Source organism: Xenopus tropicalis, chromosome 6 (assembly GCF_000004195.4).
Source record: "Xenopus tropicalis strain Nigerian chromosome 6, UCB_Xtro_10.0, whole genome shotgun sequence".
Taxonomy (NCBI): domain Eukaryota; kingdom Metazoa; phylum Chordata; class Amphibia; order Anura; family Pipidae; genus Xenopus; species Xenopus tropicalis.
This window is the reverse complement of record NC_030682.2, coordinates 9361321-9384069: the sequence shown is the minus strand read 5'-3', so window position 1 is coordinate 9384069 and position 22749 is coordinate 9361321. Positions and strand designations below refer to the sequence as shown.

Sequence of the window (22749 nt, the reverse complement as noted above, 5' to 3'; positions counted from 1 at the left end):
CCAACCCTGTGCCCCCAGCCTGGGCACATCCCCTGTGTGCATTCCAACCCTTGTGCCCCCAGCCTGGGTACATCCCCTGTGCATCCCAACCCCTGTGCCCCCAGCCTGGGCACATCCCCTGTGCCCCCTACCCCGTGCCCCCAGCCTGGGCACATCCCCTGTGCATCCCTACCCCCGTGCCCCCAGCCTGGGCACATCCCCTGTGCATCCCTACCCCTGTGTCCCCAGCCTGGGCACATCCCCTGTGCATCCCAACCCTGTGCCCCCAGCCTGGGCACATCCCCTGTGCATCCCAACCCCTGTGCCCCCAGCCTGGGCACATCCCCTGTGCCCCCTACCCCTGTGCCTCCAGCCTGGGCACATCCCCTGTGCCCCTACCCCTGTGCCCCCAGCCTGGGCACATCCCCTGTGCCCCTACCCCTGTGCCCCCAGCCTGGGAACATCCCCTGTGCATCCCAACCCCTGTGCCTCCAGCCTGGGCACATCCCCTGTGCATCCCAACCCCTGTGCCCCCAGCCTGGGCACATCTCCTGTGCATCCCAACCCCTGTGCCCCCAGCCTGGGCACATCCCCTGTGCATCCCAACCCCTGTGCCCCCAGCCTGGGCACATCCCCTGTGCATCCCAACCCTGTGCCCCCAGCCTGGGCACATCCCCTGTGCATCCCAACCCCTGTGCCCCCAGCCTGGGCACATCCCCTGTGCATCCCTACCCCTGTGCCCCCAGCCTGGGCACATCCCCTGTGCATCCCAACCCCTGTGCCCCCAGCCTGGACACATCCCCTGTGCATCCCTACCCCTGTGCCCCCAGCCTGGGCACATCCCCTGTGCATCCCAACCCCTGTGCCCCCAGCCTGGGCACATCCCCTGTGCATCCCTACCCCTGTGCCCCCAGCCTGGGCACATCCCCTGTGCATCCCAACCCCTGTGCCCCCAGCCTGGGCACATCCCCTGTGCATCCCTACCCCTGTGCCCCCAGCCTGGGCACATCCCCTGTGCATCCCTACCCCTGTGCCCCCAGCCTGGGCACATCCCCTGTGCATCCCTACCCCTGTGCCCCCAGCCTGGGCACATCCCCTGTGCATCCCAACCCCTGTGCCCCCAGCCTGGGCACATCCCCTGTGCATCCCAACCCCTGTGCCCCCAGCCTGGGCACATCCCCTGTGCCCCTACCCCTGTGCCCCCAGCCTGGGCACATCCCCTGTGCATCCCAACCCTGTGCCCCCAGCCTGGGCACATCCCCTGTGCATCCCTACCCCTGTGTCCCCAGCCTGGGCACATCCCCTGTGCATCCCTACCCCTGTGTCCCCAGCCTGGGAACATCCCCTGTGCATCCCAACCCCTGTGCCTCCAGCCTGGGCACATCCCCTGTGCATCCCTACCCCTGTGCCCCCAGCCTGGGCAGACCCCAGTACACACCCCCAGTAAAGCTGATCTGTGCAGCCCCCCTTTGCCCCACAGGCCCAGCCCCCATTGCACCTGTGCATATCAGTTGTACTGGATCCCAGCTCCCTGTCACTGGCAGTTCCGACAGCTCCCACCCATCCCTGCAGTGCCGGCTGCTCATCCCACCCCACAAACTTACTTCAGCCAGTGCCTCGGTGCCTACATGGATCCCTGGGGCTGCCCTGTCCCATTAGCCCTCTGTGCCCGACACTGATCTCCTGCCCGACTCCTGCCCAGCTCCTGCCCGACTCCTGTCCGACTCCTGCCCGGGCTCCTACACAGCATTCCAAGGTCAGTGACAGGGGCTGAGTGGGTGCCAGGCAGAGCCACAAATCACTGGCAGGACTGTGGGGCCATTTGCATTGCAATGAGTGGAGGGAGTGGGGAGGGTGAATGCACTGCAGGGAGCTCCTTCCTAGAGCTCCGGCCGGGGGGGTCTCACTGCAATGGGAGGGGAGGCTATTGCTGGGCATTAACTGCTCTATAGGGGCTCTGTTAGTGTCTCTTGTTAGTAATATTACTGATTGTACTAATGATCCAGTCAGCAACTGTTATCAACTGCAATATACAGCATTGGCCAAAGGCTATTGGGGAATTCTGGGACTTGTAGTTCATATTAGTTACACTGTTTCATGTAAGCACTTTGGGGTTGCATCTCTTTGACTACAGATCTGCACTTGTTCATAGGAACCGTGGGGTGGCAAAGAATGGGAATCTGTTAACAACAGACTATAAAAGTAGGGTGACAGAAGGGCAAGGTGGCAATAGTGGCAAGATGGCAGCAGTACAACAAGGTGGTATGGTAGCATAAGTTTAAGACAGTTGGCCAATTTAGAGACAGCAGGGTAAGATGGAGACAGTAGGGTAAGATGGAGACAGTAGGGTAAGATGGAGATAGCAGGGTAAGATGGAGACAGTAGAGTAAGATGGAGACAGTAGGGCAAGATGGAGACAGTAGGGCAAGATGAAGACAGTAGGGCAAAATGGAGACAGTAGGGCAAGATGAAGACAGTAGGGTAAATTGGGGATGGTAGGGTAAGATGGAGATAGTAGGGCAAGATGAAGACAGATGAACAAGATGGAGACAGTAGGGCAAGATGGAGACAGTAGGGCAAGATGGAGACAGTAGGGTAAGATGAAGACAGTAGGGCAAGATGGAGACAGTAGGGCAAGATGAAGACAGATGAACAAGAAGGAGACAGTAGGGCAAGATGAATACAGTAGGGTAAGATAGAGGCAGTAGGGCAAGATGAATACAGATGAACAAGATGGAGACAGTAGGGCAAGATGGAGACAGTAGGGTAAGATGGAGACAGTAGGGTAAGATGGAGACAGTAGGGCAAGATCAAGACAGATCGGCAAGATGGAGACAGTAGAGGAAGCAGGGTAAGCTGTAGATAGTAGGGCAAGATGGAGGCACTGGGTTAAGATGGACAATAGTACAAAATAGATATGATGGAACAATATGTAAACAGCAGGGCAAGAAGGCGAGAGAAGGGCAAGATGGCAAATCCAGGGCAAGATGTTGGCTACAGGGTTAGATGCCAACAGTAGGGTGAGATGGGGACAGTAGGGCAAGATGGGGATAGTAGAGCAAGATGGGGATAGTTGGGCAAGATGGGGATAGTAGGGCAAGATGGGGATAGTTGGGCAAGATGGAGACATTAGGGCAAGATGGGGATAGTAGAGCAAGATGGGGATAGTTGGGCAAGATGGGGATAGTAGGGCAAGATGGGGATAGTTGGGCAAGATGGAGACATTAGGGCAAGATGGGGACAGTAGGGCAAGATGGGGATAGTAGGGCAAGATGGGGATAGTAGGGCAAGATGGGGATAGTAGGGCAAGATGGGGACAGTAGGGCAAGATGGGGATAGTAGAGCAAGATGGGGATAGTTGGGCAAGATGGGGATAGTAGGGCAAGATGGGGATAGTTGGGCAAGATGGAGACATTAGGGCAAGATGGGGATAGTAGAGCAAGATGGGGATAGTTGGGCAAGATGGGGATAGTAGGGCAAGATGGGGATAGTTGGGCAAGATGGAGACATTAGGGCAAGATGGGGATAGTAGAGCAAGATGGGGATAGTTGGGCAAGATGGGGATAGTAGGGCAAGATGGGGATAGTTGGGCAAGATGGAGACATTAGGGCAAGATGGGGACAGTAGGGCAAGATGGGGATAGTAGGGCAAGATGGGGATAGTAGGGCAAGATGGGGATAGTTGGGCAAGATGGAGACATTAGGGCAAGATGGGGACAGTAGGGCAAGATGGAGACAGTAGGGCAAGATGGAGACAGTAGGGCAAGATGGGGATAGTTGGGCAAGATGGAGACATTAGGGCAAGATGGGGACAGTAGGGCAAGATGGAGACAGTAGGGCAAGATGGGGATAGTAGGGCAAGATGGGGACAGTAGACCAATGGGGACAGTAGGGCAAGATGCTGCCAGTAGACCAATGGAGACAGTAGGGCAGGGTAGTGCCAGTAGTACAAACAGAGTCAGCACAGTGCCAGATGCCAACAGTAGCACAAAATGTGACAATGGGGCAAGATAAAGCATTATATCCGTGTTGCCCAACCAGTGGCCAACTTGCTGGAGGCTCCTCGGTTCCACCATCTTCCAGGACCAAGTCCATCTCACACTACGGTTGTATTAACTAGACTTTTTTAACTGTAAGCTCTTTGGCACAGGGATCTCCTCCTTCCCTTCCTACCGGCATTGTTAGACTGTATCCATGCCCAGCCTAGGATTCTGGGAGTTGTATTACCTCCTCCTTCCCTTCCTACCGGCATTGTTAGACTGTATCCATGCCCAGCCTAGGATTCTGGGAGTTGTATTACCTCCTTCCCTTCCTACCGGCATTGCTAGACTGTATCCATGCCCAGCCTAGGATTCTGGGAGTTGTATTACCTCCTCCTTCCCTTCCTACCGGCATTGCTAGACTGTATCCATGCCCAGCCTAGGATTCTGGGAGTTGTATTACATTAAAACCTCCTCCTTTCCTTCCTACCCCCCCCCCTCCACAGTAAGACAATAACCCCTTTGTGCCAATGTACAATAGCTGTAGGGGGATTTATCTCTATAATATCTCAGTGAGATGCTAAAGGATAAAGATTTGCCCCAATATTATCCCAGTATTGCCCCTGCTCCCCCCGGGGGTATGTGCCCGGCCATATTGCTCTGCAGTGCTGCAGCGGAGCTACTGTAATTACACCCTGCTGCACACACAGCACTGCGGAGGAACAGCCCCACCACTCAGCTATTATTGGAAAGAGATGCTGAATTGGCGCCCCCTCCCTCCCGAGTGCTTGCACTGCGCTCCTCTGAGCACAATATACGAGGGTCACAGTCAGTAACATGGCACAGCGGGGGCATCGTGTAGGGGGCATCGTGCTGTACCCCAGCGGGGCATCTGGCTCCAATAGAAGAAATAATGGTGCAGAATACAATATACTGCTATAGATAAGTAGGGCTCATTATACAGGTAGGTTATCCAGGGGGGAGATTTTGGGGGTCAGTTACTGAGACCCCAGATGCAAGGGGAGCAAAAGCCCCCCCTTAGTGTTTATTAAAGAAACAATTGCATCGGGGGTCTGGCTGGAAATCCAGTGTAAGGTGCAGAGCACAATATAGAGTGTAAGCTCTTTGGGCAGGGCTCCCTTCACCTCTTGTATCGGTTACTGATTGCTTTATATGTTACTCCTTGTAGAGTGTAAGCTCTTTGGGCAGGGCTCCCTTCCCCTCCTGTATCGGTTACTGATTGCTTTATATGTTACTCCTTGTAGAGTGTAAGCTCTTTTGGGCAGGGCTCTCTTCCCCTCCTGTATCGGTTACTGATTGCTTTATATGTTACTCTGTATGCCCAATGTATGAAACCCACTTATTGTACAGCGCTGCGGGATATGTTGGCGCTTTATAAATAAATGTTAATAATGATAAATAATAGTGCCAGGGGGTGCAATAGGGTGGGACTGGGCCGGTGGGACACTGTGGGAAAAACCCTGGTGGGCACCGCCGACCCAGACCCGATCCCCACCTTCCGCTTTCAATCACAGCAAAGTATATGGCGCGGCGGTGGGTGAGTGGGCAGGTGGGGGCCCCTGAGGGGGTGTGGGGGCCACTGAGGTAACAGCCCTGGTGGAATTTGGAATTATTTCTTAAGGTGACAGGTCCCCTTTAATATAGTATAAGATACAAGGGTCAAGGTGCCACTTACACCCTCAATGGGACTAATCAGGAGAGTAAGTCTTAGATGGAGACGGTGTGAGTGCAACTTACTAGCTCCCTAAAGATGTCCCCTAAGATGGCTTGTTATAAAATTACACATCACAGACCCTCTGTGACGCTTCTGGACCCTCCACCAGCCCCTGTTTCCCTTATTGGGCAAAGAAGTAGGATTATATAAGCATAATGGTCTACAGGACCCCCACCATGGGGCAGCCGGGGTCATAGACTCACAGGTTAATAGCATCATCCCACCTCTCTAGAAAGCATTAGTAAGGTATCAGGTGTGGTCGAGTTTATGGAACTCGAGAGTACAGAGAGAAACAACTAAATTAATAAGGGTCAAGGCAGGTTTCTTTAATGACAATAAGTTTGTATTCAGTGGAGTGTTTCTGGGTGGATATTAAAATACATATAGGGGCCACACAAACATTTACCAACAGACATTGCCATACTTATAATATTTAGATGGTTGGATGACACATTTGAGTGCCTACAAGTCGGGTAGGGTAGACAAGTATCTGATAAACTCGAGACGTAGCGCTACCACACCCTGAGCAAGGACTTATCAGAGCGCTGCAGGCCTCGGCACGACACAGTTCCCAAATAAAATAAATGAAGGCTGCGAAACAGAAGATATCATTGATGGGAAGCCACATGGTAGGGCAGAAGGTCTGGACCTGCAACTGCAGCCCTGTCTGTATCCACCCCAAGCTCAACAGAGATCTACAGCAGAATGGGCTGGTACATTCGTTTTTGCACCTTTATATTGCCGCTACAAGTTGGTTCTGTTAACTATTGGTTTATGAACAAGTAGGAGCATATTGTCCTGGTTCTGTGGACTTTAGAATGTTCTAGATGGCCGCAGGCTGGTGTAGACCTCTGATTATTCTAATGCTCCCATATGAGTTGCTTTTGTCTGTTAATTTACTAACGCTATGGCTGGCTATAGGTTGGTCTATGCCTGAGAACTAATGCTCTGATTGGTTGCAGGTTGCTCAAGCCCAATGGAAATTCTAGAGTTCTAATTGGCTATGGGGTGGACTATGTTTAGCCATCCACTAGCTGAGAGAAGCCTCAGTCATGAAGAACAGTGGACGCCGAGCGAGATACACCAGGGCCTTGGGCCCCCCTGTAACCCACACCTGCAGGCCCCATTATAGGCAATAATGGGAGTTGGGGGGGGCAGATCAGATTCGACCTACACCTTCTGTCTTTGTGCTCCCCCCCTGCCCCACTCCATGGCCACAGGGGGCTACTCTGCCCTAGTAATTCCACTTAGACACGCAGCACCTAGCTTCCATAATCAGAAAAGAGCTTTATACTCTTGATAGTAGCTCTTGGGGGCGTGGCTGGTGGAAAGGCGCTAACTGCCGTTAGTGAGATTAAAATAGCTCCAAGCGGAAATGAACGAGAGGATAGAAATTAGAGAAGACAGATATTTTTAGCCTATAAATGCTACAACGTGCGTAAAGCAGCAATCAAGGTGGCAAATATAGAGAATAAGGAACTAATTGATTTACTTGCAAAGACTAATTCCCAAAAAAAGTAGATATATTACCAGTATAAAGATGCACCGGGCCCCGGCTCTAGTGGATATTGTTAATTTTACGTCTGGCAGGGGGCCCTGCAAGGGGGGTTAGGGGGGCACCTGGGGGGGGTTAGGGGGGCACCTGGGGGGGGGTTAGGGGACGCGGCTGGCGGGGGCACCTACAGGGCCCCTGGGGCGGGAGCCCCGATGGGCCCTTCACCCCCCCAGTCCAACCCTGCCAGTGAATTAGAGGAAAGCGGATATAATCTTGTTATTTAATAAGGAATTATGATCTCAGTCTGGCAATTACAAGCCGGTAAGTGTGACATTTGTTGTGGGCATTTGTTTTTGAAGGTTTGTTGAGAGACCACATTCAAGAATATGTTCTGGAGAATGGCAGTATAACTAGTAATCCGTGTTGCTTTATGAGGGACATACTTGCTTTTTGGACAGTAGAATGTTGGACCGTGGGGTGGCAGTGGATGTGATCGAGTTGGACTTTGCCATAGCTTTTTACATGGTGCTGCATAAATGACACCTTTCTATCGGGTTATTAGTACACGGATACAGGACTGCTTAAAACATGGCGAACAGTGATCAGTGGCAGATTCTCCGATTGGACTAAGGTTCTTAGTAATGTGCAGGTTCTGTGTTGGGTCCACTTTTATTGAATCTGTTAATAAAGGACTATAAGGGGACAATGAAACAAAGTGAAGGTTCAACAGAAGGAGGGGACTCTCCAGTGTTTAAATGGGATATGAATGAAATAGACAGAGTACAGAGAAGGCTTGGACTTGAGGTAGGAGTGTCCTTTTGTCAACCTCATCTACTATGTAACAACACTTGTATATACCAAGCCTCGCAACTGTACCCTCAGAGCTTCAAGCTGATTTACAGCTGAGAATAAATAGAGAGAATATGAATTTGTGCTATTTGGTATCTGCTGATGATCAGTTTAAAGCCAGAAATATCCCCCAAGCCCACCCGGCCGGGTCCTGTTTCCGTCCCTGTAGTGCTGAGCTGGCAATGCACTAAACTGCCTCCTCGGGGCACAAACAGCTTCACTGCTATCTATATATAGGAATATATATATCAGTAAATATTGCCCTTTTACATCCTTTCCCTTGAGCCGCCATTTAGTGATGGGCTGTGTGCTCCCTCAGAGATCAGCTGACAGGAAGTGATGCAGCTCTAACTGTAACAGGAAGTAGTGTGGGAGCAAAAGGCAGAACTCTGCCCATTCATTGGCTGATGGGGCCTAGCATGTATGTGTGCCTTGGCTTGTTTGTGTGCACTGTGACTCCTATAATCCCAGGGGGCGGCCCTTAGTACCTAAAATGGCAGTTTCCTATTTAGGATTACCCAATGGCACATACTGCTAAAGTATATTTATATGAAAATGGTTTATTAAAGGAGACATATTGGATAAATGAAACCCCTAACCCTGTAGGCAATTATGAATAATATCCGGTGCTGGTTTCCCTTTGGGCTAAACATTAACCCTATCTGTAACAATGGCCCCTTTATTGGATCCCTATAGATCCTCTCAGGTCCCTGTCTGGGTTTCACATGAGGGGTGGGCGTGTCCTAACGGTCCCTGCCAGAAGCACAGTAGGAGGGGGGAGAGCCAATCACAGCCCTGCTGTCACACAAGCACAGACAGGCTTCAGTTCCCTATCAGGTCAGCCTAGCTGCTGATTGGTTCCTATCCTACAGTGCAGGGTACAGAGCTCTTGGGCCCAGTAAAGGTAGGATTCTAGCTGCCGATATGGGTCCCTTAGACCGATTCAGAAGCTTTTCAGCCTGTGTAGGGTCACATGACGGGCCTGCCCGACCAATATCTGGCCTGAAATCGGGCAGATCTCGATCGAGCAGGTTTAAAAATTTAGTCGGATTGGGAACTGCATCGGCTCGTTGATCCGGTCCCCGAACCAACTGCGTCTATTTTGCTGTTCTAATTCGATCGTTTGGCCCCAGGGCCAAACGATCGAATTAGCCTAAATTCTCCCAATATCGCCCACCCTCTAGTGGGGGCCTCCAGCCAGACAGCCTGGCCATAAAGCATCACCTAAACCATTTCTACAAAAACTGCATACTCATGATTTCTGTAAATGTTTTCCTTCCCCTTTAGAATTGGATCTCTGAGCCGTCTGTGCCGCTAAAGCCGCACCATGGGAATCAAAACGGCGCTGCCGCACTACGAGCTGGGCTTCTATGCCCTCGTGGTGACTTGTGCCTTGGTCTACTCCCTCAATGGAATAATCGAAGCCTCCAGGGGTAAGCGCGACCTTCTTCTTCTTCTTGGGCTCAAAGGATTGTGGGGTTTTATCAAGGTAAGGAAAGCTTGGTGGGTCAGTTGGTGACCCATAAAGGAACCAAGTTGGGTCTGGTTTTGGCTAATCACATTAGGCACAGTGGAACCAGGAATTGAACTGCTAGATCAGTGCTTTGGGGGCCACACAATATGCCAACGTCAATACCATCAACATTTGATCAATTTTTTTTTCATCAAAACAACTTCATGTGAAATAGCTTAGAACTCAGGGTCGGACTGGGGGGTGAAGGGCCCACCGGGGCTCCCACCCCAGGGGCCCTGCAGGTGCCCCCGCCGGCCGCGTCCCCTAACCCCCCTCCGCAGGGGCCCCCCTAACCCCCCTCGCAGGGCCCCCCACCCAACGTCCTCCCCCGAGCGCGTAAATTTAACGTGTCAGGGGAGGAGCGTTTGGGCAGGGGGAGCACCGGCAAGGGTCGCCGGGGCCACCAGGATTTCTCTCGGTATCTGACCCAGTCTCTCGGTATCCGACCCCGGCTCCATCTGTTGTTCCTTATAGTTCGCTTGATACAATCCCTCAGTAAGATGAGTAAAAGTTTTGTGATTTCGCTCAGAAAGTGGAGTCAGTGAGGAGAGAAGAGTCATCTCTGGTTTCTCCGGTCAGTTCTAAGCAGTCACAAGACTTTCCTCCTCTCACTAACTTCATTTTCTACCGACCGTGTCCATGAAAACCATAAAAAATAAAGGACTTTGTATCCAGGGTTTACATTTCCTTTAATGAAGATTTTTTTTTTTCTGAGTGGATGGGAGTTGGGGATACATAGCCTATTACCAGCCAGGGAGGGTCCACAAGGGGGCGGGTCTGTGACATTGGGGCAGGGTTGTGACATAAGTGGGGGCGGGGCATGGCATGATGTCTGTGGCCTGTATTCAAGGGGAGATAGGGAGCAAGGTTAGAAAGGGAGCTGGGAGAGGGGATAGGAGGAGGGACGGGGGCAGTTTGGGGGGGCAGAGGGCAAGTTTTGTAATACTGACCCCGGCCCTGGCTGGTATTATACCAACTAGGGCCGGTGAAATACTGGTCAGGTGGCAACCCAGATTTACTAAAACTCCATAATTTCCCATTTTTGTTTTATTTTTAAATTTGACTTAATTCGTTTTCCCAAATGTCTAATATTTACTAAAAAAGAGTCGCAAGGAAAAGTCTCTGTGAGAAAAGTCATAAAAAAACTGGACTTTTTTTAATTGTCGCCATGAAAATCCTGACGAATTGTTGCTACAACAATTCAAAAAATTCAGGATTTTTGGACAAAACCCAGTGAAATCTCGAAAGTTTCGAGACAAAAGAAAGAACCTCAAGGAAAGGGGAGGGGCCTCTGCCAGTGACTTCTACATTACGGGGAACATTGCGGGGAACATTACGGGGTCTGTATTTTTTTAATATGAATTATTTTTTTAAAAATATTGAGTTTGGGATACGTTAATAATATGGTTTGTAGATTTACCCTTTAACCTGGGGGCGGTATCGTATTAACTCCCGTTTTGACCGGCCATTTATGACCTCTATTTTCAATGCATTGTGGATTTTCTACACAAACTCGGCGAGTTTAATTGTCAAATTCGAAATTTTTAGCCGTTCGACTTTTTCTAAAAAATCCAAATCAAGTTTGAAATAGAAAATCGATGGTTAGTAAATGAGCCCCTCAGTGTTGCTGCTTTGTAAATATCTTTAGTAAATAACAAACCTTTCCATCTTTATTTTCCTTATTCTGTCTTGTTGGGCAGATGGAATGAATCGGAAGTCATTTCGGGAGAACATAAAGGAGGGCTGGCATTACTTCGGGAGGAAAATGGTGAGAGAGAAACCCAACGGGCGAGGGCATCAAAGAGCTCAGCAAACTGCCATTATTTATATTTAACAAAAATAAATCCATTATTTAGTATCTGTGAATCAGAACACATCCCCTTTATGTCTACAATGTGTGGCCCTCTGGTATATACAGGTATGGGACCTGTTATCCGGAATGCTTGGGACCTTTCTGGATAAAAAATCTTTCTGTAATTTGAATCTCCAGACCTAAAGGCTTTTAAAAATAATTTTACCATTAAATAAACCCAATAGGGCTGTTCTGCCCCCAATAAGGGGTAATTATATCTTAGTTGGGATCAAGTACAGGTACTGTTTTATTATTACAGAGAAAAGGGAATCATTTAACCATGAAATAAACCCAATAGGGCTGTTCTGCCCCAATAAGGGGTAATTATATCTTAGTTGGGATCAAGTACAGGTACTGTTTTATTATTACAGAGAAAAGGGAATCATTTAACCATTAAATAAACCCAATAGGGCTGTTCTGCCCCCAATAAGGGGTAATTATATCTTAGTTGGGATCAAGTACAGGTACTGTTTTATTATTACAGAGAAAAGGGAATCATTTAACCATTAAATAAACCCAATAGGGCTGTTCTGCCCCCAATAAGGGGTAATTATATCTTAGTTGGGATCAAGTACAGGTACTGTTTTATTATTACAGAGAAAAGGGAATCATTTAACCATTAAATAAACCCAATAGGGCTGTTCTGCCCCAATAAGGGGTAATTATATCTTAGTTGGGATCAAGTACAGGTACTGTTTTATTATTACAGAGAAAAGGGAATCATTTAACCATTAAATAAACCCAATAGGGCTGTTCTGCCCCCAATAAGGGGTAATTATATCTTAGTTGGGATCAAGTACAGGTACTGTTTTATTATTACAGAGAAAAGGGAATCATTTAACCATTAAATAAACCCAATAGGGCTGTTCTGCCCCCAATAAGGGGTAATTATATCTTAGTTGGGATCAAGTACAGGTACTGTTTTATTATTACAGAGAAAAGGGAATCATTTAACCATTAAATAAACCCAATAGGGCTGTTCTGCCCCAATAAGGGGTAATTATATCTTAGTTGGGATCAAGTACAGGTACTGTTTTATTATTACAGAGAAAAGGGAATCATTTAACCATTAAATAAACCAATAGGATTGTATTGGAATCATTTATAGATTCATGCCGCTTGGTTCCTATCAAATACAAGGTGCTGTTATTACCGTATATACTCGAGTATAAGCCGATCCGAATATAAGCCGAGGTACCTAATTTTACCTAAGAAAACTGGAAAAACTTATTGACTCGAGTATAAGCCTAGGGTGGGAAATGCAGCCGCTACTGCTAAGTTTCAATAATAAAAATAAATACCATTACAATTACATTAAATGAGGCATCAGTGCGGTATATGTTTTTAAATATTTATTTCAAAGGAAAACAGTAAATTAGTTCTGTAAGTGGAGAAGAGGGTCAACAAAAACAATATGGTATCAATAATGATACCTTAAGAGTACTACCCCCTTAGCTCAAACAGCAACCCAGATAAAACACAAAGAGTTAAAATCATTCAAAACTATATATAGTTTATATAGAATATAAATTGCAATGTCTAGTGCAGAATGGGACAAGTGAGGTTGGTAGATGAAGATAAATTTGGGAGTGGGCCAGGGCACTGGAGGGTCTGGTTGCGGGGGGCCTAATTTGCACACAAAGGACAGAGGGTGCTAGTATGGAGGGACCCATGGCACCCGACTCGAGTATAAGCCGAGGGTGACTTTTTCAGCACATTTTGGGTGCTGAAAAACTAGGCTTATACTCGAGTATATACAGTATTTGCTTAAACTGGACTGTAGGGGAGGCGGCCTTCCCATAATCTGGAGTTTTCTGAATAACAGGGATCCCATACCTGTTTATATATTTCTCTTCATTACTTTGTACCAATGTTTCGCCGTTTCCCCGCAGGACGTTGCCGACTTCGAATGGGCCATGTGGTTCAACACATTCAGGAACTACATTATCTTTGCCCTTTCGGGACACGTCATCTTTGCCAAGTTCTTTTCGCTAATGGTTCCTCAGGTGGGTCTTCTTATTCAGCGCCTTCAAAATAGGCCGCTCCCCCTTTGTAGAAATTGTTCCTAGGGTTGCCACCTTTTCAGAATAAAAGGAGACGGGGGATGGTGACAAAAGGGGCGGTCCATGACATAATATGGGCAGGGAGATGATCAAAGGGGGGGCGGGGCAATGATGTCCAGGTCCTGGGTGGATCATGGGCTTTAGGGTAAACTTTACCAACTACTTCGCTAGGTCAGTAAAATTCTGACCTAGTGGCAACCTTACTTAGGCCCCAATGGCCTCAAATTAAAGGGCAAGTACACCTTTATTTTAGTTAGCATTCGCTTTATTTCTCCAAAAACTCTCTGAAGGTTTTACGGCCGAGTCTGCAGTTTCCCACACAGCCATTGCCTCTCCGTCAGGCTGGCTTGTATACTCAGTCTAGTTTGAAGTCACAAAGTGCTAGATATTAAGAAAATGTTGCTGGGTGTGTGTCTTTTATCAGGCTCAGTGACTATGTTGCCATGTTAACACGCGTTTCTACACAGTACAGATCATACGTTTACATGCTGTACGGGATCCTGACGGTACTGGCGATCATGGGAACCAACTACCTGATGCTCATCTTGTCCCACTGTTTCTTCCTCTACACCATTTCGCTGGTTAAAAGCAAGTGGCTGTGCTTTGCTGCAGGCCTCTGTAGCCTGGCCACCTTCAAAATGGAACCGTTCAACACTTGGCAAGTATGTTTTATGTTTAAGTGATCATGTTTTTTATTTTTCACTCCTCTTCATCTCGTTCTTTCTTCCCACAATCATCTGATATGAATGGAAGTGAGAGGGACATCTCCAGAAGTCCCACCCATGGGCTGACAAATTGCGTAGATGAAATTTTACGCGGATGATCAGTGGTTCCAAACGTGTGGGGTTGGAGATGTGGCGGGGGCTTAACGTGAAGACCATTTATGGTTAGAATTGGGTAGAATGGCCATTTGCTGTCCTAGATACACTGGAAAAGCCATCTAGAAGATCAGTTAGGGTGAGCATTGAGGACAATGCCCATTTGCTCTTCGAGATACACCTGAAACCCCATCTAGAAGATCAATTAGGGTGAGAATTGTGGACAGTGCCCATTTTTTACACATAAAAAATCAAGCTAGAAGATTAGTTGGGGTTAGAATTGTGTACAGTGCTCATTTGCTCTTCTAGATACACCTGAACCCCCATCTAGAAGATCAATTAGGGTGAGAATTGTGTAGAGTGCCCATTTGCTCTTCTAGATACACCTGAACCCCCATCTAGAAGATCAATTAGGGTGAGAATTGTGTAGAGTGCCCATTTGCTCTTCTAGATACACCTGAAACCCCATCTAGAAGATCAGTTGGGGTTAGAATTGTGTACAATGCCCATTTGCTCGTCTTGATACACCCAAAGACCAAGTTAGAAGATCAGTTAGGATGAGAATTGTGTAAAATGCCCATTTGCTCTTCTAGATACACCCAAAGACCAAGTTAGAAGATCAGTTAGGATGAGAATTGTGTACAATGCCCATTTGCTCTTCTAGATACACCCAAAGACCAAGTTAGAAGATCAGTTAGGATGAGAATTGTGTACAATGCCCATTTGCTCTTCTAGATACACCCAAAGACCAAGTTAGAAGATCAGTTAGGATGAGAATTGTGTACAATGCCTATTTGCTCTTCTAGATACACCCAAAGACCAAGTTAGAAGATCAGTTAGGATGAGAATTGTGTACAATGCCCATTTGCTCTTCTAGATATACCTGAAACCCCATCTAGAAGGTCAGTTAGGGCGAGGTTTGTGTTAAATATGTGTTTGCTGTATTCATTCCATTAACTAAGGGGGACTCTGGCCAAAGGTTGGAACTTCAAATGGGGCTTGAACTGAAACCAATAGCTTTATAACCACTGGTCTGTACAGACCAATTACTATACAATAGCATTAGAGACCTGTCTTGGTTGAATCTGCCCCTTTGTGGTGGGTATATATGAACTAATGGATGGGCAAAAAAGGCAAAACTGAGTGATAAAAACATCAGTTTTACCTATTAACTGTCCATTTCATTTTTCACTAGTGTATTTCCTATAACCATCCTGGGTGGGAGGAGCTAAATCCATGCTGTTGTTTGGTTCCAGAGTGGCTTTGTCACGGGGACGTTTAGCCTCCAAGACATTCTCTTTTACGGAGGCAGTGGATTTTCCATATTGCGCTGCATGAGCTTCGCTCTGGAGACCTGCGAGAGGAAACAAGGGTTCTACTCCCCGATGGAACTTCTCAAATACAATTTCTACCTCCCTTTCTTTTTCTTTGGCCCTATTATGACTTTTGACCAGTTTCACGTGCAGGTAAGTGGGTACATGGAGTGTGGAATCGAGGGGGCTGGTTATATGTGCTAGTGTTTTTGATAAATAAACACTTTATATGGATGGGACTGGAAGGGAATATGCGATGCAATAGAGGGCTATAAGGGGTGCAAATCCAGGTACAAATCCAGAATCCAGAAATTTTATAGTCCAGTGGAACCAATACTGTGGGGGTGGGAGATGTGGCAGGGTTTTGTGTGAAGTGTGAAGGCCATTTAGGGTTATAATCCAAAGACCCATCTAGAAGATCAGTTAGGGTGAGAATTGTGGACAATATCCATTTGCTCTTCTAAATACCCCCAAAGACCCAGCTAGAAGATCAGTTAGGGTGAGAATTGTGGACAAAGCCCTTTTGCTCTTCTAGATACACCTGAAAACCCATCTAGAACATAAGTTAGGGTTAGGATTGTGTACAATGCCCATTTGCTCTTCAACATACACCTGAAAACCCATCTAGAACATAAGTTAGGGTTAGAATTGTGGACAGTGCCCATTTGCTCTTCTAGATACATATGAAAACCCATCTAGAATATACGTTAGGGTTAGAATTGTGTACAATGCGCATTTGCTCTTCTAGATACATCTGAAAACCCATCTAGAACATAAGTTAGGGTTAGGATTGTGTACAATGCCCATTTGCTCTTCAACATACACCTGAAAACCCATCTAGAACATAAGTTAGGGTTAGAATTGTGGACAGTGCCCATTTGCTCTTCTAGATACATATGAAAACCCATCTAGAATATACGTTAGGGTTAGAATTGTGTACAATGCGCATTTGCTCTTCTAGATACATCTGAAAACCCATCTAGAACATAAGTTAGGGTTAGAATTGTGTACAATGCCCATTTGCTCTTCTAGATACATCTGAAAACCCATCTATACTGGTTATATGTGCTAGTGTGGTTTGATAAATAAACTCCATGTTGCAGGTGAACACAAGAGTCCTGACTCGGAGGGAGAATGAGATGTGGAACATCCGAGTCAATGCTCTGACGCAGATCCTAGTCATTCTATTGGTGGACGTGTTCTTCCATTACCTGTACATCCTGACCATCCCCTCGGACCTGAAGTTTACCAACCGCCTTTCTGACTGGTCACTGGGTGTGTAAAACGCTTGATGTTCTGGGGTTAGCAGGGCACCGGGCCTTTTGACCACTGGGGGCTAATGTATAGTCAAAGTTCAATGCAGATCCAGAACTAGGGGGAGGCAGAAGAGGGCGCTAGGCACATACCTCCTTTGTCTGCCTACCCCTAGTTCTGGGTAGTCTTCAGATGCCGGAATGATGAGCGAGGGCTAAGGCTTTTGTCACCCCAGTCCCCGCTCATCACTCCCCCACCGTGCCTTGGGTACTGGTCAATCCTGTCCCGGCACTGGTTCTAGACCTGGTGGGAATCTTATTACATTACCCCCTGTATTCTGCTAAACTGTCATCCTTCTCCCTATCTGCCGACAGCGGGCTTGGCCTACTCCAACTTGGTGTACGACTGGGTGAAAGCCGCCGTGATGTTCGGAGTTATAAACACCATCTCCAGGCTGGACCACCTCGACCCCCCACAGCCGCCCAAGTGTATCACCATGCTTTATGTCTTCGCGGAAACGTAAGAGGCATTCCCAGGGTGGGAGTGTCGGACAGGGGGTATAAATAGAGGGGAGAAGCCGGGTCCAAATGGGGAGCAAACGGGTTAGGGTTGGGCACATCACTACTAGCCGCCTCCCTCTTCCACCCGTTAGTATTCCAGCATTGCGCTACCCACAATTCATTTCTCCCTGTCTGTTCTATTGCAGGCACTTCGACCGTGGGATCAATGACTGGCTCTGCAAGTACGTACCGGCAGCACGGCTAATAACAGCAGACATTGCACTCTATCACACAGGAAGTGCTACCATGACAGTATCTAACAGCAGATATTGTACTCTATCACACGGGAAGTGCTACCATGACAGTATCTAACAGCAGATATTGTACTCTATCACACAGGAAGTGCTACCATGACTGTATCTAACAGCAGATATTGTACTCTATCACACAGGAAGTGCTACCATGACTGTATCTAACAGCAGATATTGTACTCTATCACACAGGAAGTGCTACCATGACAGTATTCAACAGCAGACATTGCACTCTATCACACAGGAAGTGCTACCATGACAGCCTCTCCCAGCAGACATTGTACTCTATCACACAGGAAGTGCTACCATGACAGTATCTAACAGCAGACACTGCACTCTATCACACAGGAAGTGCTACCATGACAGCCTCTCCCAGCAGACATTGTACTCTATCACACAGGAAGTGCTACCATTACAGTCTCTCCCAGGAGACACTGTACTCTATCACACAGGAAGTGCTACCATGACTGTATCTAACAGCAGATATTGTACTCTATCACACAGGAAGTGCTACCATGACTGTATCTAACAGCAGATATTGTACTCTATCACACAGGAAGTGCTATCATGACAGTATCTAACAGCAGACATTGCACTCTATCACACAGGAAGTGCTACCATTACAGTCTCTCCCAGCAGACACTGTACTCTATCACACAGGAAGTGCTATCATGACAGTATCTAACAGCAGACACTGCACTCTATCACACAGGAAGTGCTACCATTACAGTCTCTCCCAGCAGACACTGCACTCTATAACACAGGAAGTGCTACCATTACAGTCTCTCCCAGCAGACACTGCACTCTATAACACAGGAAGTGCTACCATGACAGTATCTAACAGTAGACACTGCACTCTATAACACAGGAAGTGCTCCAATGACGGTATCTAACAGCAGACATTCAGAGACTTAAACCGACCCCATGTCATGAGGGTGATAATGAGCAACTCGTGAATTTTTTAAGCTTATCTTTTTCACACACTTCATAGTAATTTGAAATAAGGCCTGGAGTTAATTATTATCACTCTCATGACACGTTTCTGGACACTGTATTACATCACACAGGAAGTGCTATCATAGTCTCTCATAAGAGACACAGGAAGTGCTATCATGACAGTCTCTCACAGCAGTCACCGTCACACAGGAAGTACCAAACGGCAGTGACTTGATATAGATGGGTCCTGAATATTATTATCTAAGTCCTATATGGGGCAAGGGGTCTTGAAACGGGGCCTGTCCCCGTCAAACGGGGACAAATGTTAAGCTTATGATACTAACTCAGTAAGACGGCATACTGATACACATACAGTAATCATGTAGGCTTTGCTGGTAATGTATAATCCATTGTCTATCAGATACGTCTATGACTACATCGGGGAAGGCCACGATAACATAAAGAGGGAGTTAATAGCCACCGTGGCTACTTTCCTCGTCACTACTTTATGGCTCGGCCCGTGTGAAATCGTTTATATCTGGTCCGTCTGCAACTGCTTCGGCCTGAACTTTGAACTCTGGGTGCAGAAATTCTTCCAGCTGGGACCCTTTGCAAGATTTGAGGTTTGTTTATTGGGTGGTGTGACGGGTAAAGCGCAAGGTCCCGCCCTTCATTTGCCAACATTCACCCAAACAGTGACATAGCACCCTATTGTCTCTACAATACTCATCTAAGCTGACTGGTGATTGGTTACTTCATTGGATCAGTATCCCACTTAGGGTGAAGACACATGGAGCTACTAGTAGCAGCTTCTTGTTGCGGCTACTAGAACAGACAATGCTGATCATTTACTGATAATTGTCCCTACGTGTGTTTTAGCAGAGGCAATTCTCAGTATTGTCTATGGCAGGGGATTTTCTGGCGTTTAGTAGCCGTGACAAGTAGTTGCTACTAAGTAGCTCCGTGTGTCTTACACTGAGCGAATACAGTGGCGGATACAGGTGAGATTGCTGGTACAGGACGATGCATATACAGGTATGGGACCTGTTATCCAGATTGCTTGGAACCTGGGGTATTCCGGATAAGGGATCTTTCTGTAATATGGATCTTTATACCATAAGTCTATAGTTATTTTACTCATTTTTTACTCCGTAGAAATGTAACTAGACTAGTAGCAAACACTGCGCCTTTGAATGCAATGAAATGAAATAAAAGTAGTTATTTTGGGTATTGGAGTTTGAAGAAGTGCTTCCCTGATGTTGCACTTTACATTTAATTTAATTTAATTACAGGCCATGTTGCCAGAGTCCATGTCCAGGAGAATCAGAGGGGTTTTCGGTGCAGCCAACTTCTGGGCAATTATTTTCTATAACATATTGGCCCTAAACAGCCTGGACTTTGCTCTGCTGGTAGCCAAGAGGCTTCTAATTACAGGTAAGAACCCAATAGGGCTGTTCTGCCCCAATAAGGGGTAATTATATCTTAGTTGGGATCAAGTACAGGTACTGTTTTATTATTACAGAGAAAAGGGAATCATTTAACCATTAAATAAACCCAATAGGGCTGTTCTGCCCCCAATAAGGGGTAATTATATCTTAGTTGGGATCAAGTACAGGTACTGTTTTATTATTACAGAGAAAAGGGAATCATTTAACCATGAAATAAACCCAATAGGGCTGTTCTGCCCCCAATAAGGGGTAATTATATCTTAGTTGGGATCAAGTACAGGTACTGTTTTATTATTACAGAGAAAAGGGAATCATTTAACCATGAAATAAACCCAATAGGGCTGTTCTGCCCCAATAAGGGGTAATTATATCTTAGTTGGGATCAAGTACAGGTACTGTTTTATTATTACAGAGAAAAGGGAATCATTTAACCATTAAATAAACCCAATAGGGCTGTTCTGCCCCCAATAAGGGGTAATTATATCTTAGTTGGGATCAAGTACAGGTACTGTTTTATTATTACAGAGAAAAGGGAATCATTTAACCATTAAATAAACCCAATAGGGCTGTTCTGCCCCAATAAGGGGTAATTATATCTTAGTTGGGATCATATGTAGCTCCCCAAATCCTTACTAAACCCTATTTATAATGGGGACTGCCTCACCTTTACTTATTGTACGGTGCTGCTGTGTAGCTGCCTATGGGAAAGCCCTACAGGTGAGAGGCGGTACTACAAGTGGTACAAGTAGAAGAACTTATACTTACATTCGTTTCTGTTGAGCTGATATTATTATTAATAACACATATTTATAAAGCTGAAGCACATTTGCCAGTCACACACTCGCTGACATGAATTTTCCCTGTTCCTTCCCCCCCAGGTTTCCCAGAAAGCACCCTGTCCATCTGGCTTGTTACGTACTGCGGGGTGCAGCTGATAAAGGAGCGAGAGCGGCTAATGGCCATCGAGCAAGAGAGGCTTGAGAAGCAGAAAGTCGCCTAGTCGCCGCGTTTGTTCGTAGAAACCAATGAAACGCAAAAGAGCAGCGTCCTCTGTGCTGGGGATATCAGCGCTTAGCTACACGGGAAGCTGAGAGTTGTAGTTCAGCCGGCACCGGAGGGCAGGCAGGTTCCAAACAATCTGCCACCAGCCCTTACATTTGTCTGTATAGGAACCGATGTGCCACAGGGAAAGTAGCTTTAATAAATATTTTACTATTATAAGTACAAGCTTTGTGTTGTGATGTTGTGCAACTACTACTAACACCTCTGCCTGCCCAGGGGAAGTTATGCAGGGAAATACATTTAATTTATTAGTACATTATATACAATACACTGATTTGCTTGCACCAGTGTCCCCCCAGCTTGTGGGCTGCTCTCCTCCCATTGTCAGGCAAGGAGGCGGAGCTTGGAATTGAGACAGAAGCAGAGGGATGGATTTCCAATCACAGGATGTTTATGGACTCTAGGGGGAGCTCTCGCTCAATCAAACAGCCATTTTCCTTTTCCCTGCAGCTGCCAAGCCCCACCCACCCCATGATTCAGGCCAATAACAGACGGTGTAAGGAACGAGAGCTCTATATCAGGGCAGAAATGTAAAAAGGGGGTTTGATTTTGTTGCTTGGAAAAAGCAAATTGCCCAGGATTTTATCCTAAGTGAACTTACCCTTTAAATTGAACTTCTACTTTTTAAAGGACAACTAGACCTCCCAATCTGGCTACTTTAACTGCACAGTCCTGCCGTGCCCTTTGTCATATACAACAGCCAGAATGCAGTAGAACTGCCCACCCCACTGACACGGTACCTAATGCCCCGGGAAGGGCAGTGTTCAGAATTACCCCCCTGGCTCTAGGGTTGCCCCCTGGCTGCTGTAGCCGGTAAATCACCTGCTGGGGCCAGAGCCAGTTTTACAGATTTACCGGCAATAGAAATCTGGTAAGTTTGTAATTCCCCCTATTTCCTATTCTGCCCCTGCTGTAGTTTTAGCTCCTCCCACCAGTGTCAGACTGGGGTGTCAGGGGACCACCTGGAAAGCCCCCACCCCAATCACAAGCTCCTGCTCCACCCCCAGTGCTGCATACCACACCCCCCTCTGCAATCAGGGTGCCCAGTCCCAGCTCTGACCCAATCATTATGAGCAGGACCTCCCAACACCTCCCCCAACACGCCCACTCCCCCACCCCTGAAACTCCCACTCCCCACCCCCTATGACATCACCACCACCCCTCCCTCTACACAGGCAAGAAAACAAGGGTGAAAAAGGTGGCAACCCTATCTGGTCCCCAATAACTCCTGGAATTTTAACTCCCAAGCCCAGAAATATCTCCCAGAATCCCTTATGATTCTGATTTAGTGGGAAATGCTATCAAACCCATAATAACCACCACCCATAGGGCCTTAGGGTGTCTAGCAACAGAGGGAACCCCCTAAGGATTTGTCCCTGATCAAACTGCCTCCCTAAAGCAGCATTAGTAACTGGAATGAACAGCAGGTGGCGCTGTTGTTTCACATTCATTATATTAAAATCCTATAAAAAATAGAAAAAAACAAAAGTAATATCAATTCTTCTTCTAACATTTCCCTTTATTAAAGGGGATGTCGACCCAAATAACAAAAACAGTAGCCAAGACTCTGTTTCCCACAATGCCTTGCAAGTTCTGCGATGAACAGACACAAGAAGAAGGAGAATCACAGAAACAGGCAAGG

The 22749-nt window shown here is 47.1% G+C and overlaps 1 protein-coding gene across 2 annotated transcripts; it reads left to right on the top strand.

Moving 5' to 3' along the window:
• Window positions 1–1590: 1590 nt before the first annotated feature.
• Window positions 1591–21272, top strand: hhatl (hedgehog acyltransferase like). 2 transcript variants are annotated; one of them, NM_001008149.1, is given in 12 exon segments: window positions 1591–1735; window positions 9325–9470; window positions 11251–11318; window positions 13295–13408; window positions 13933–14127; window positions 15540–15749; window positions 16700–16871; window positions 17225–17369; window positions 17557–17592; window positions 19019–19220; window positions 19890–20031; window positions 20924–21269. In NM_001008149.1, coding segments are annotated over 11 exon segments (1512 nt in total). In that variant the 5' UTR covers window positions 1591–1735; window positions 9325–9364; the 3' UTR covers window positions 21046–21269.
• The last annotated feature ends 1477 nt before the right edge of the window (window positions 21273–22749 follow it).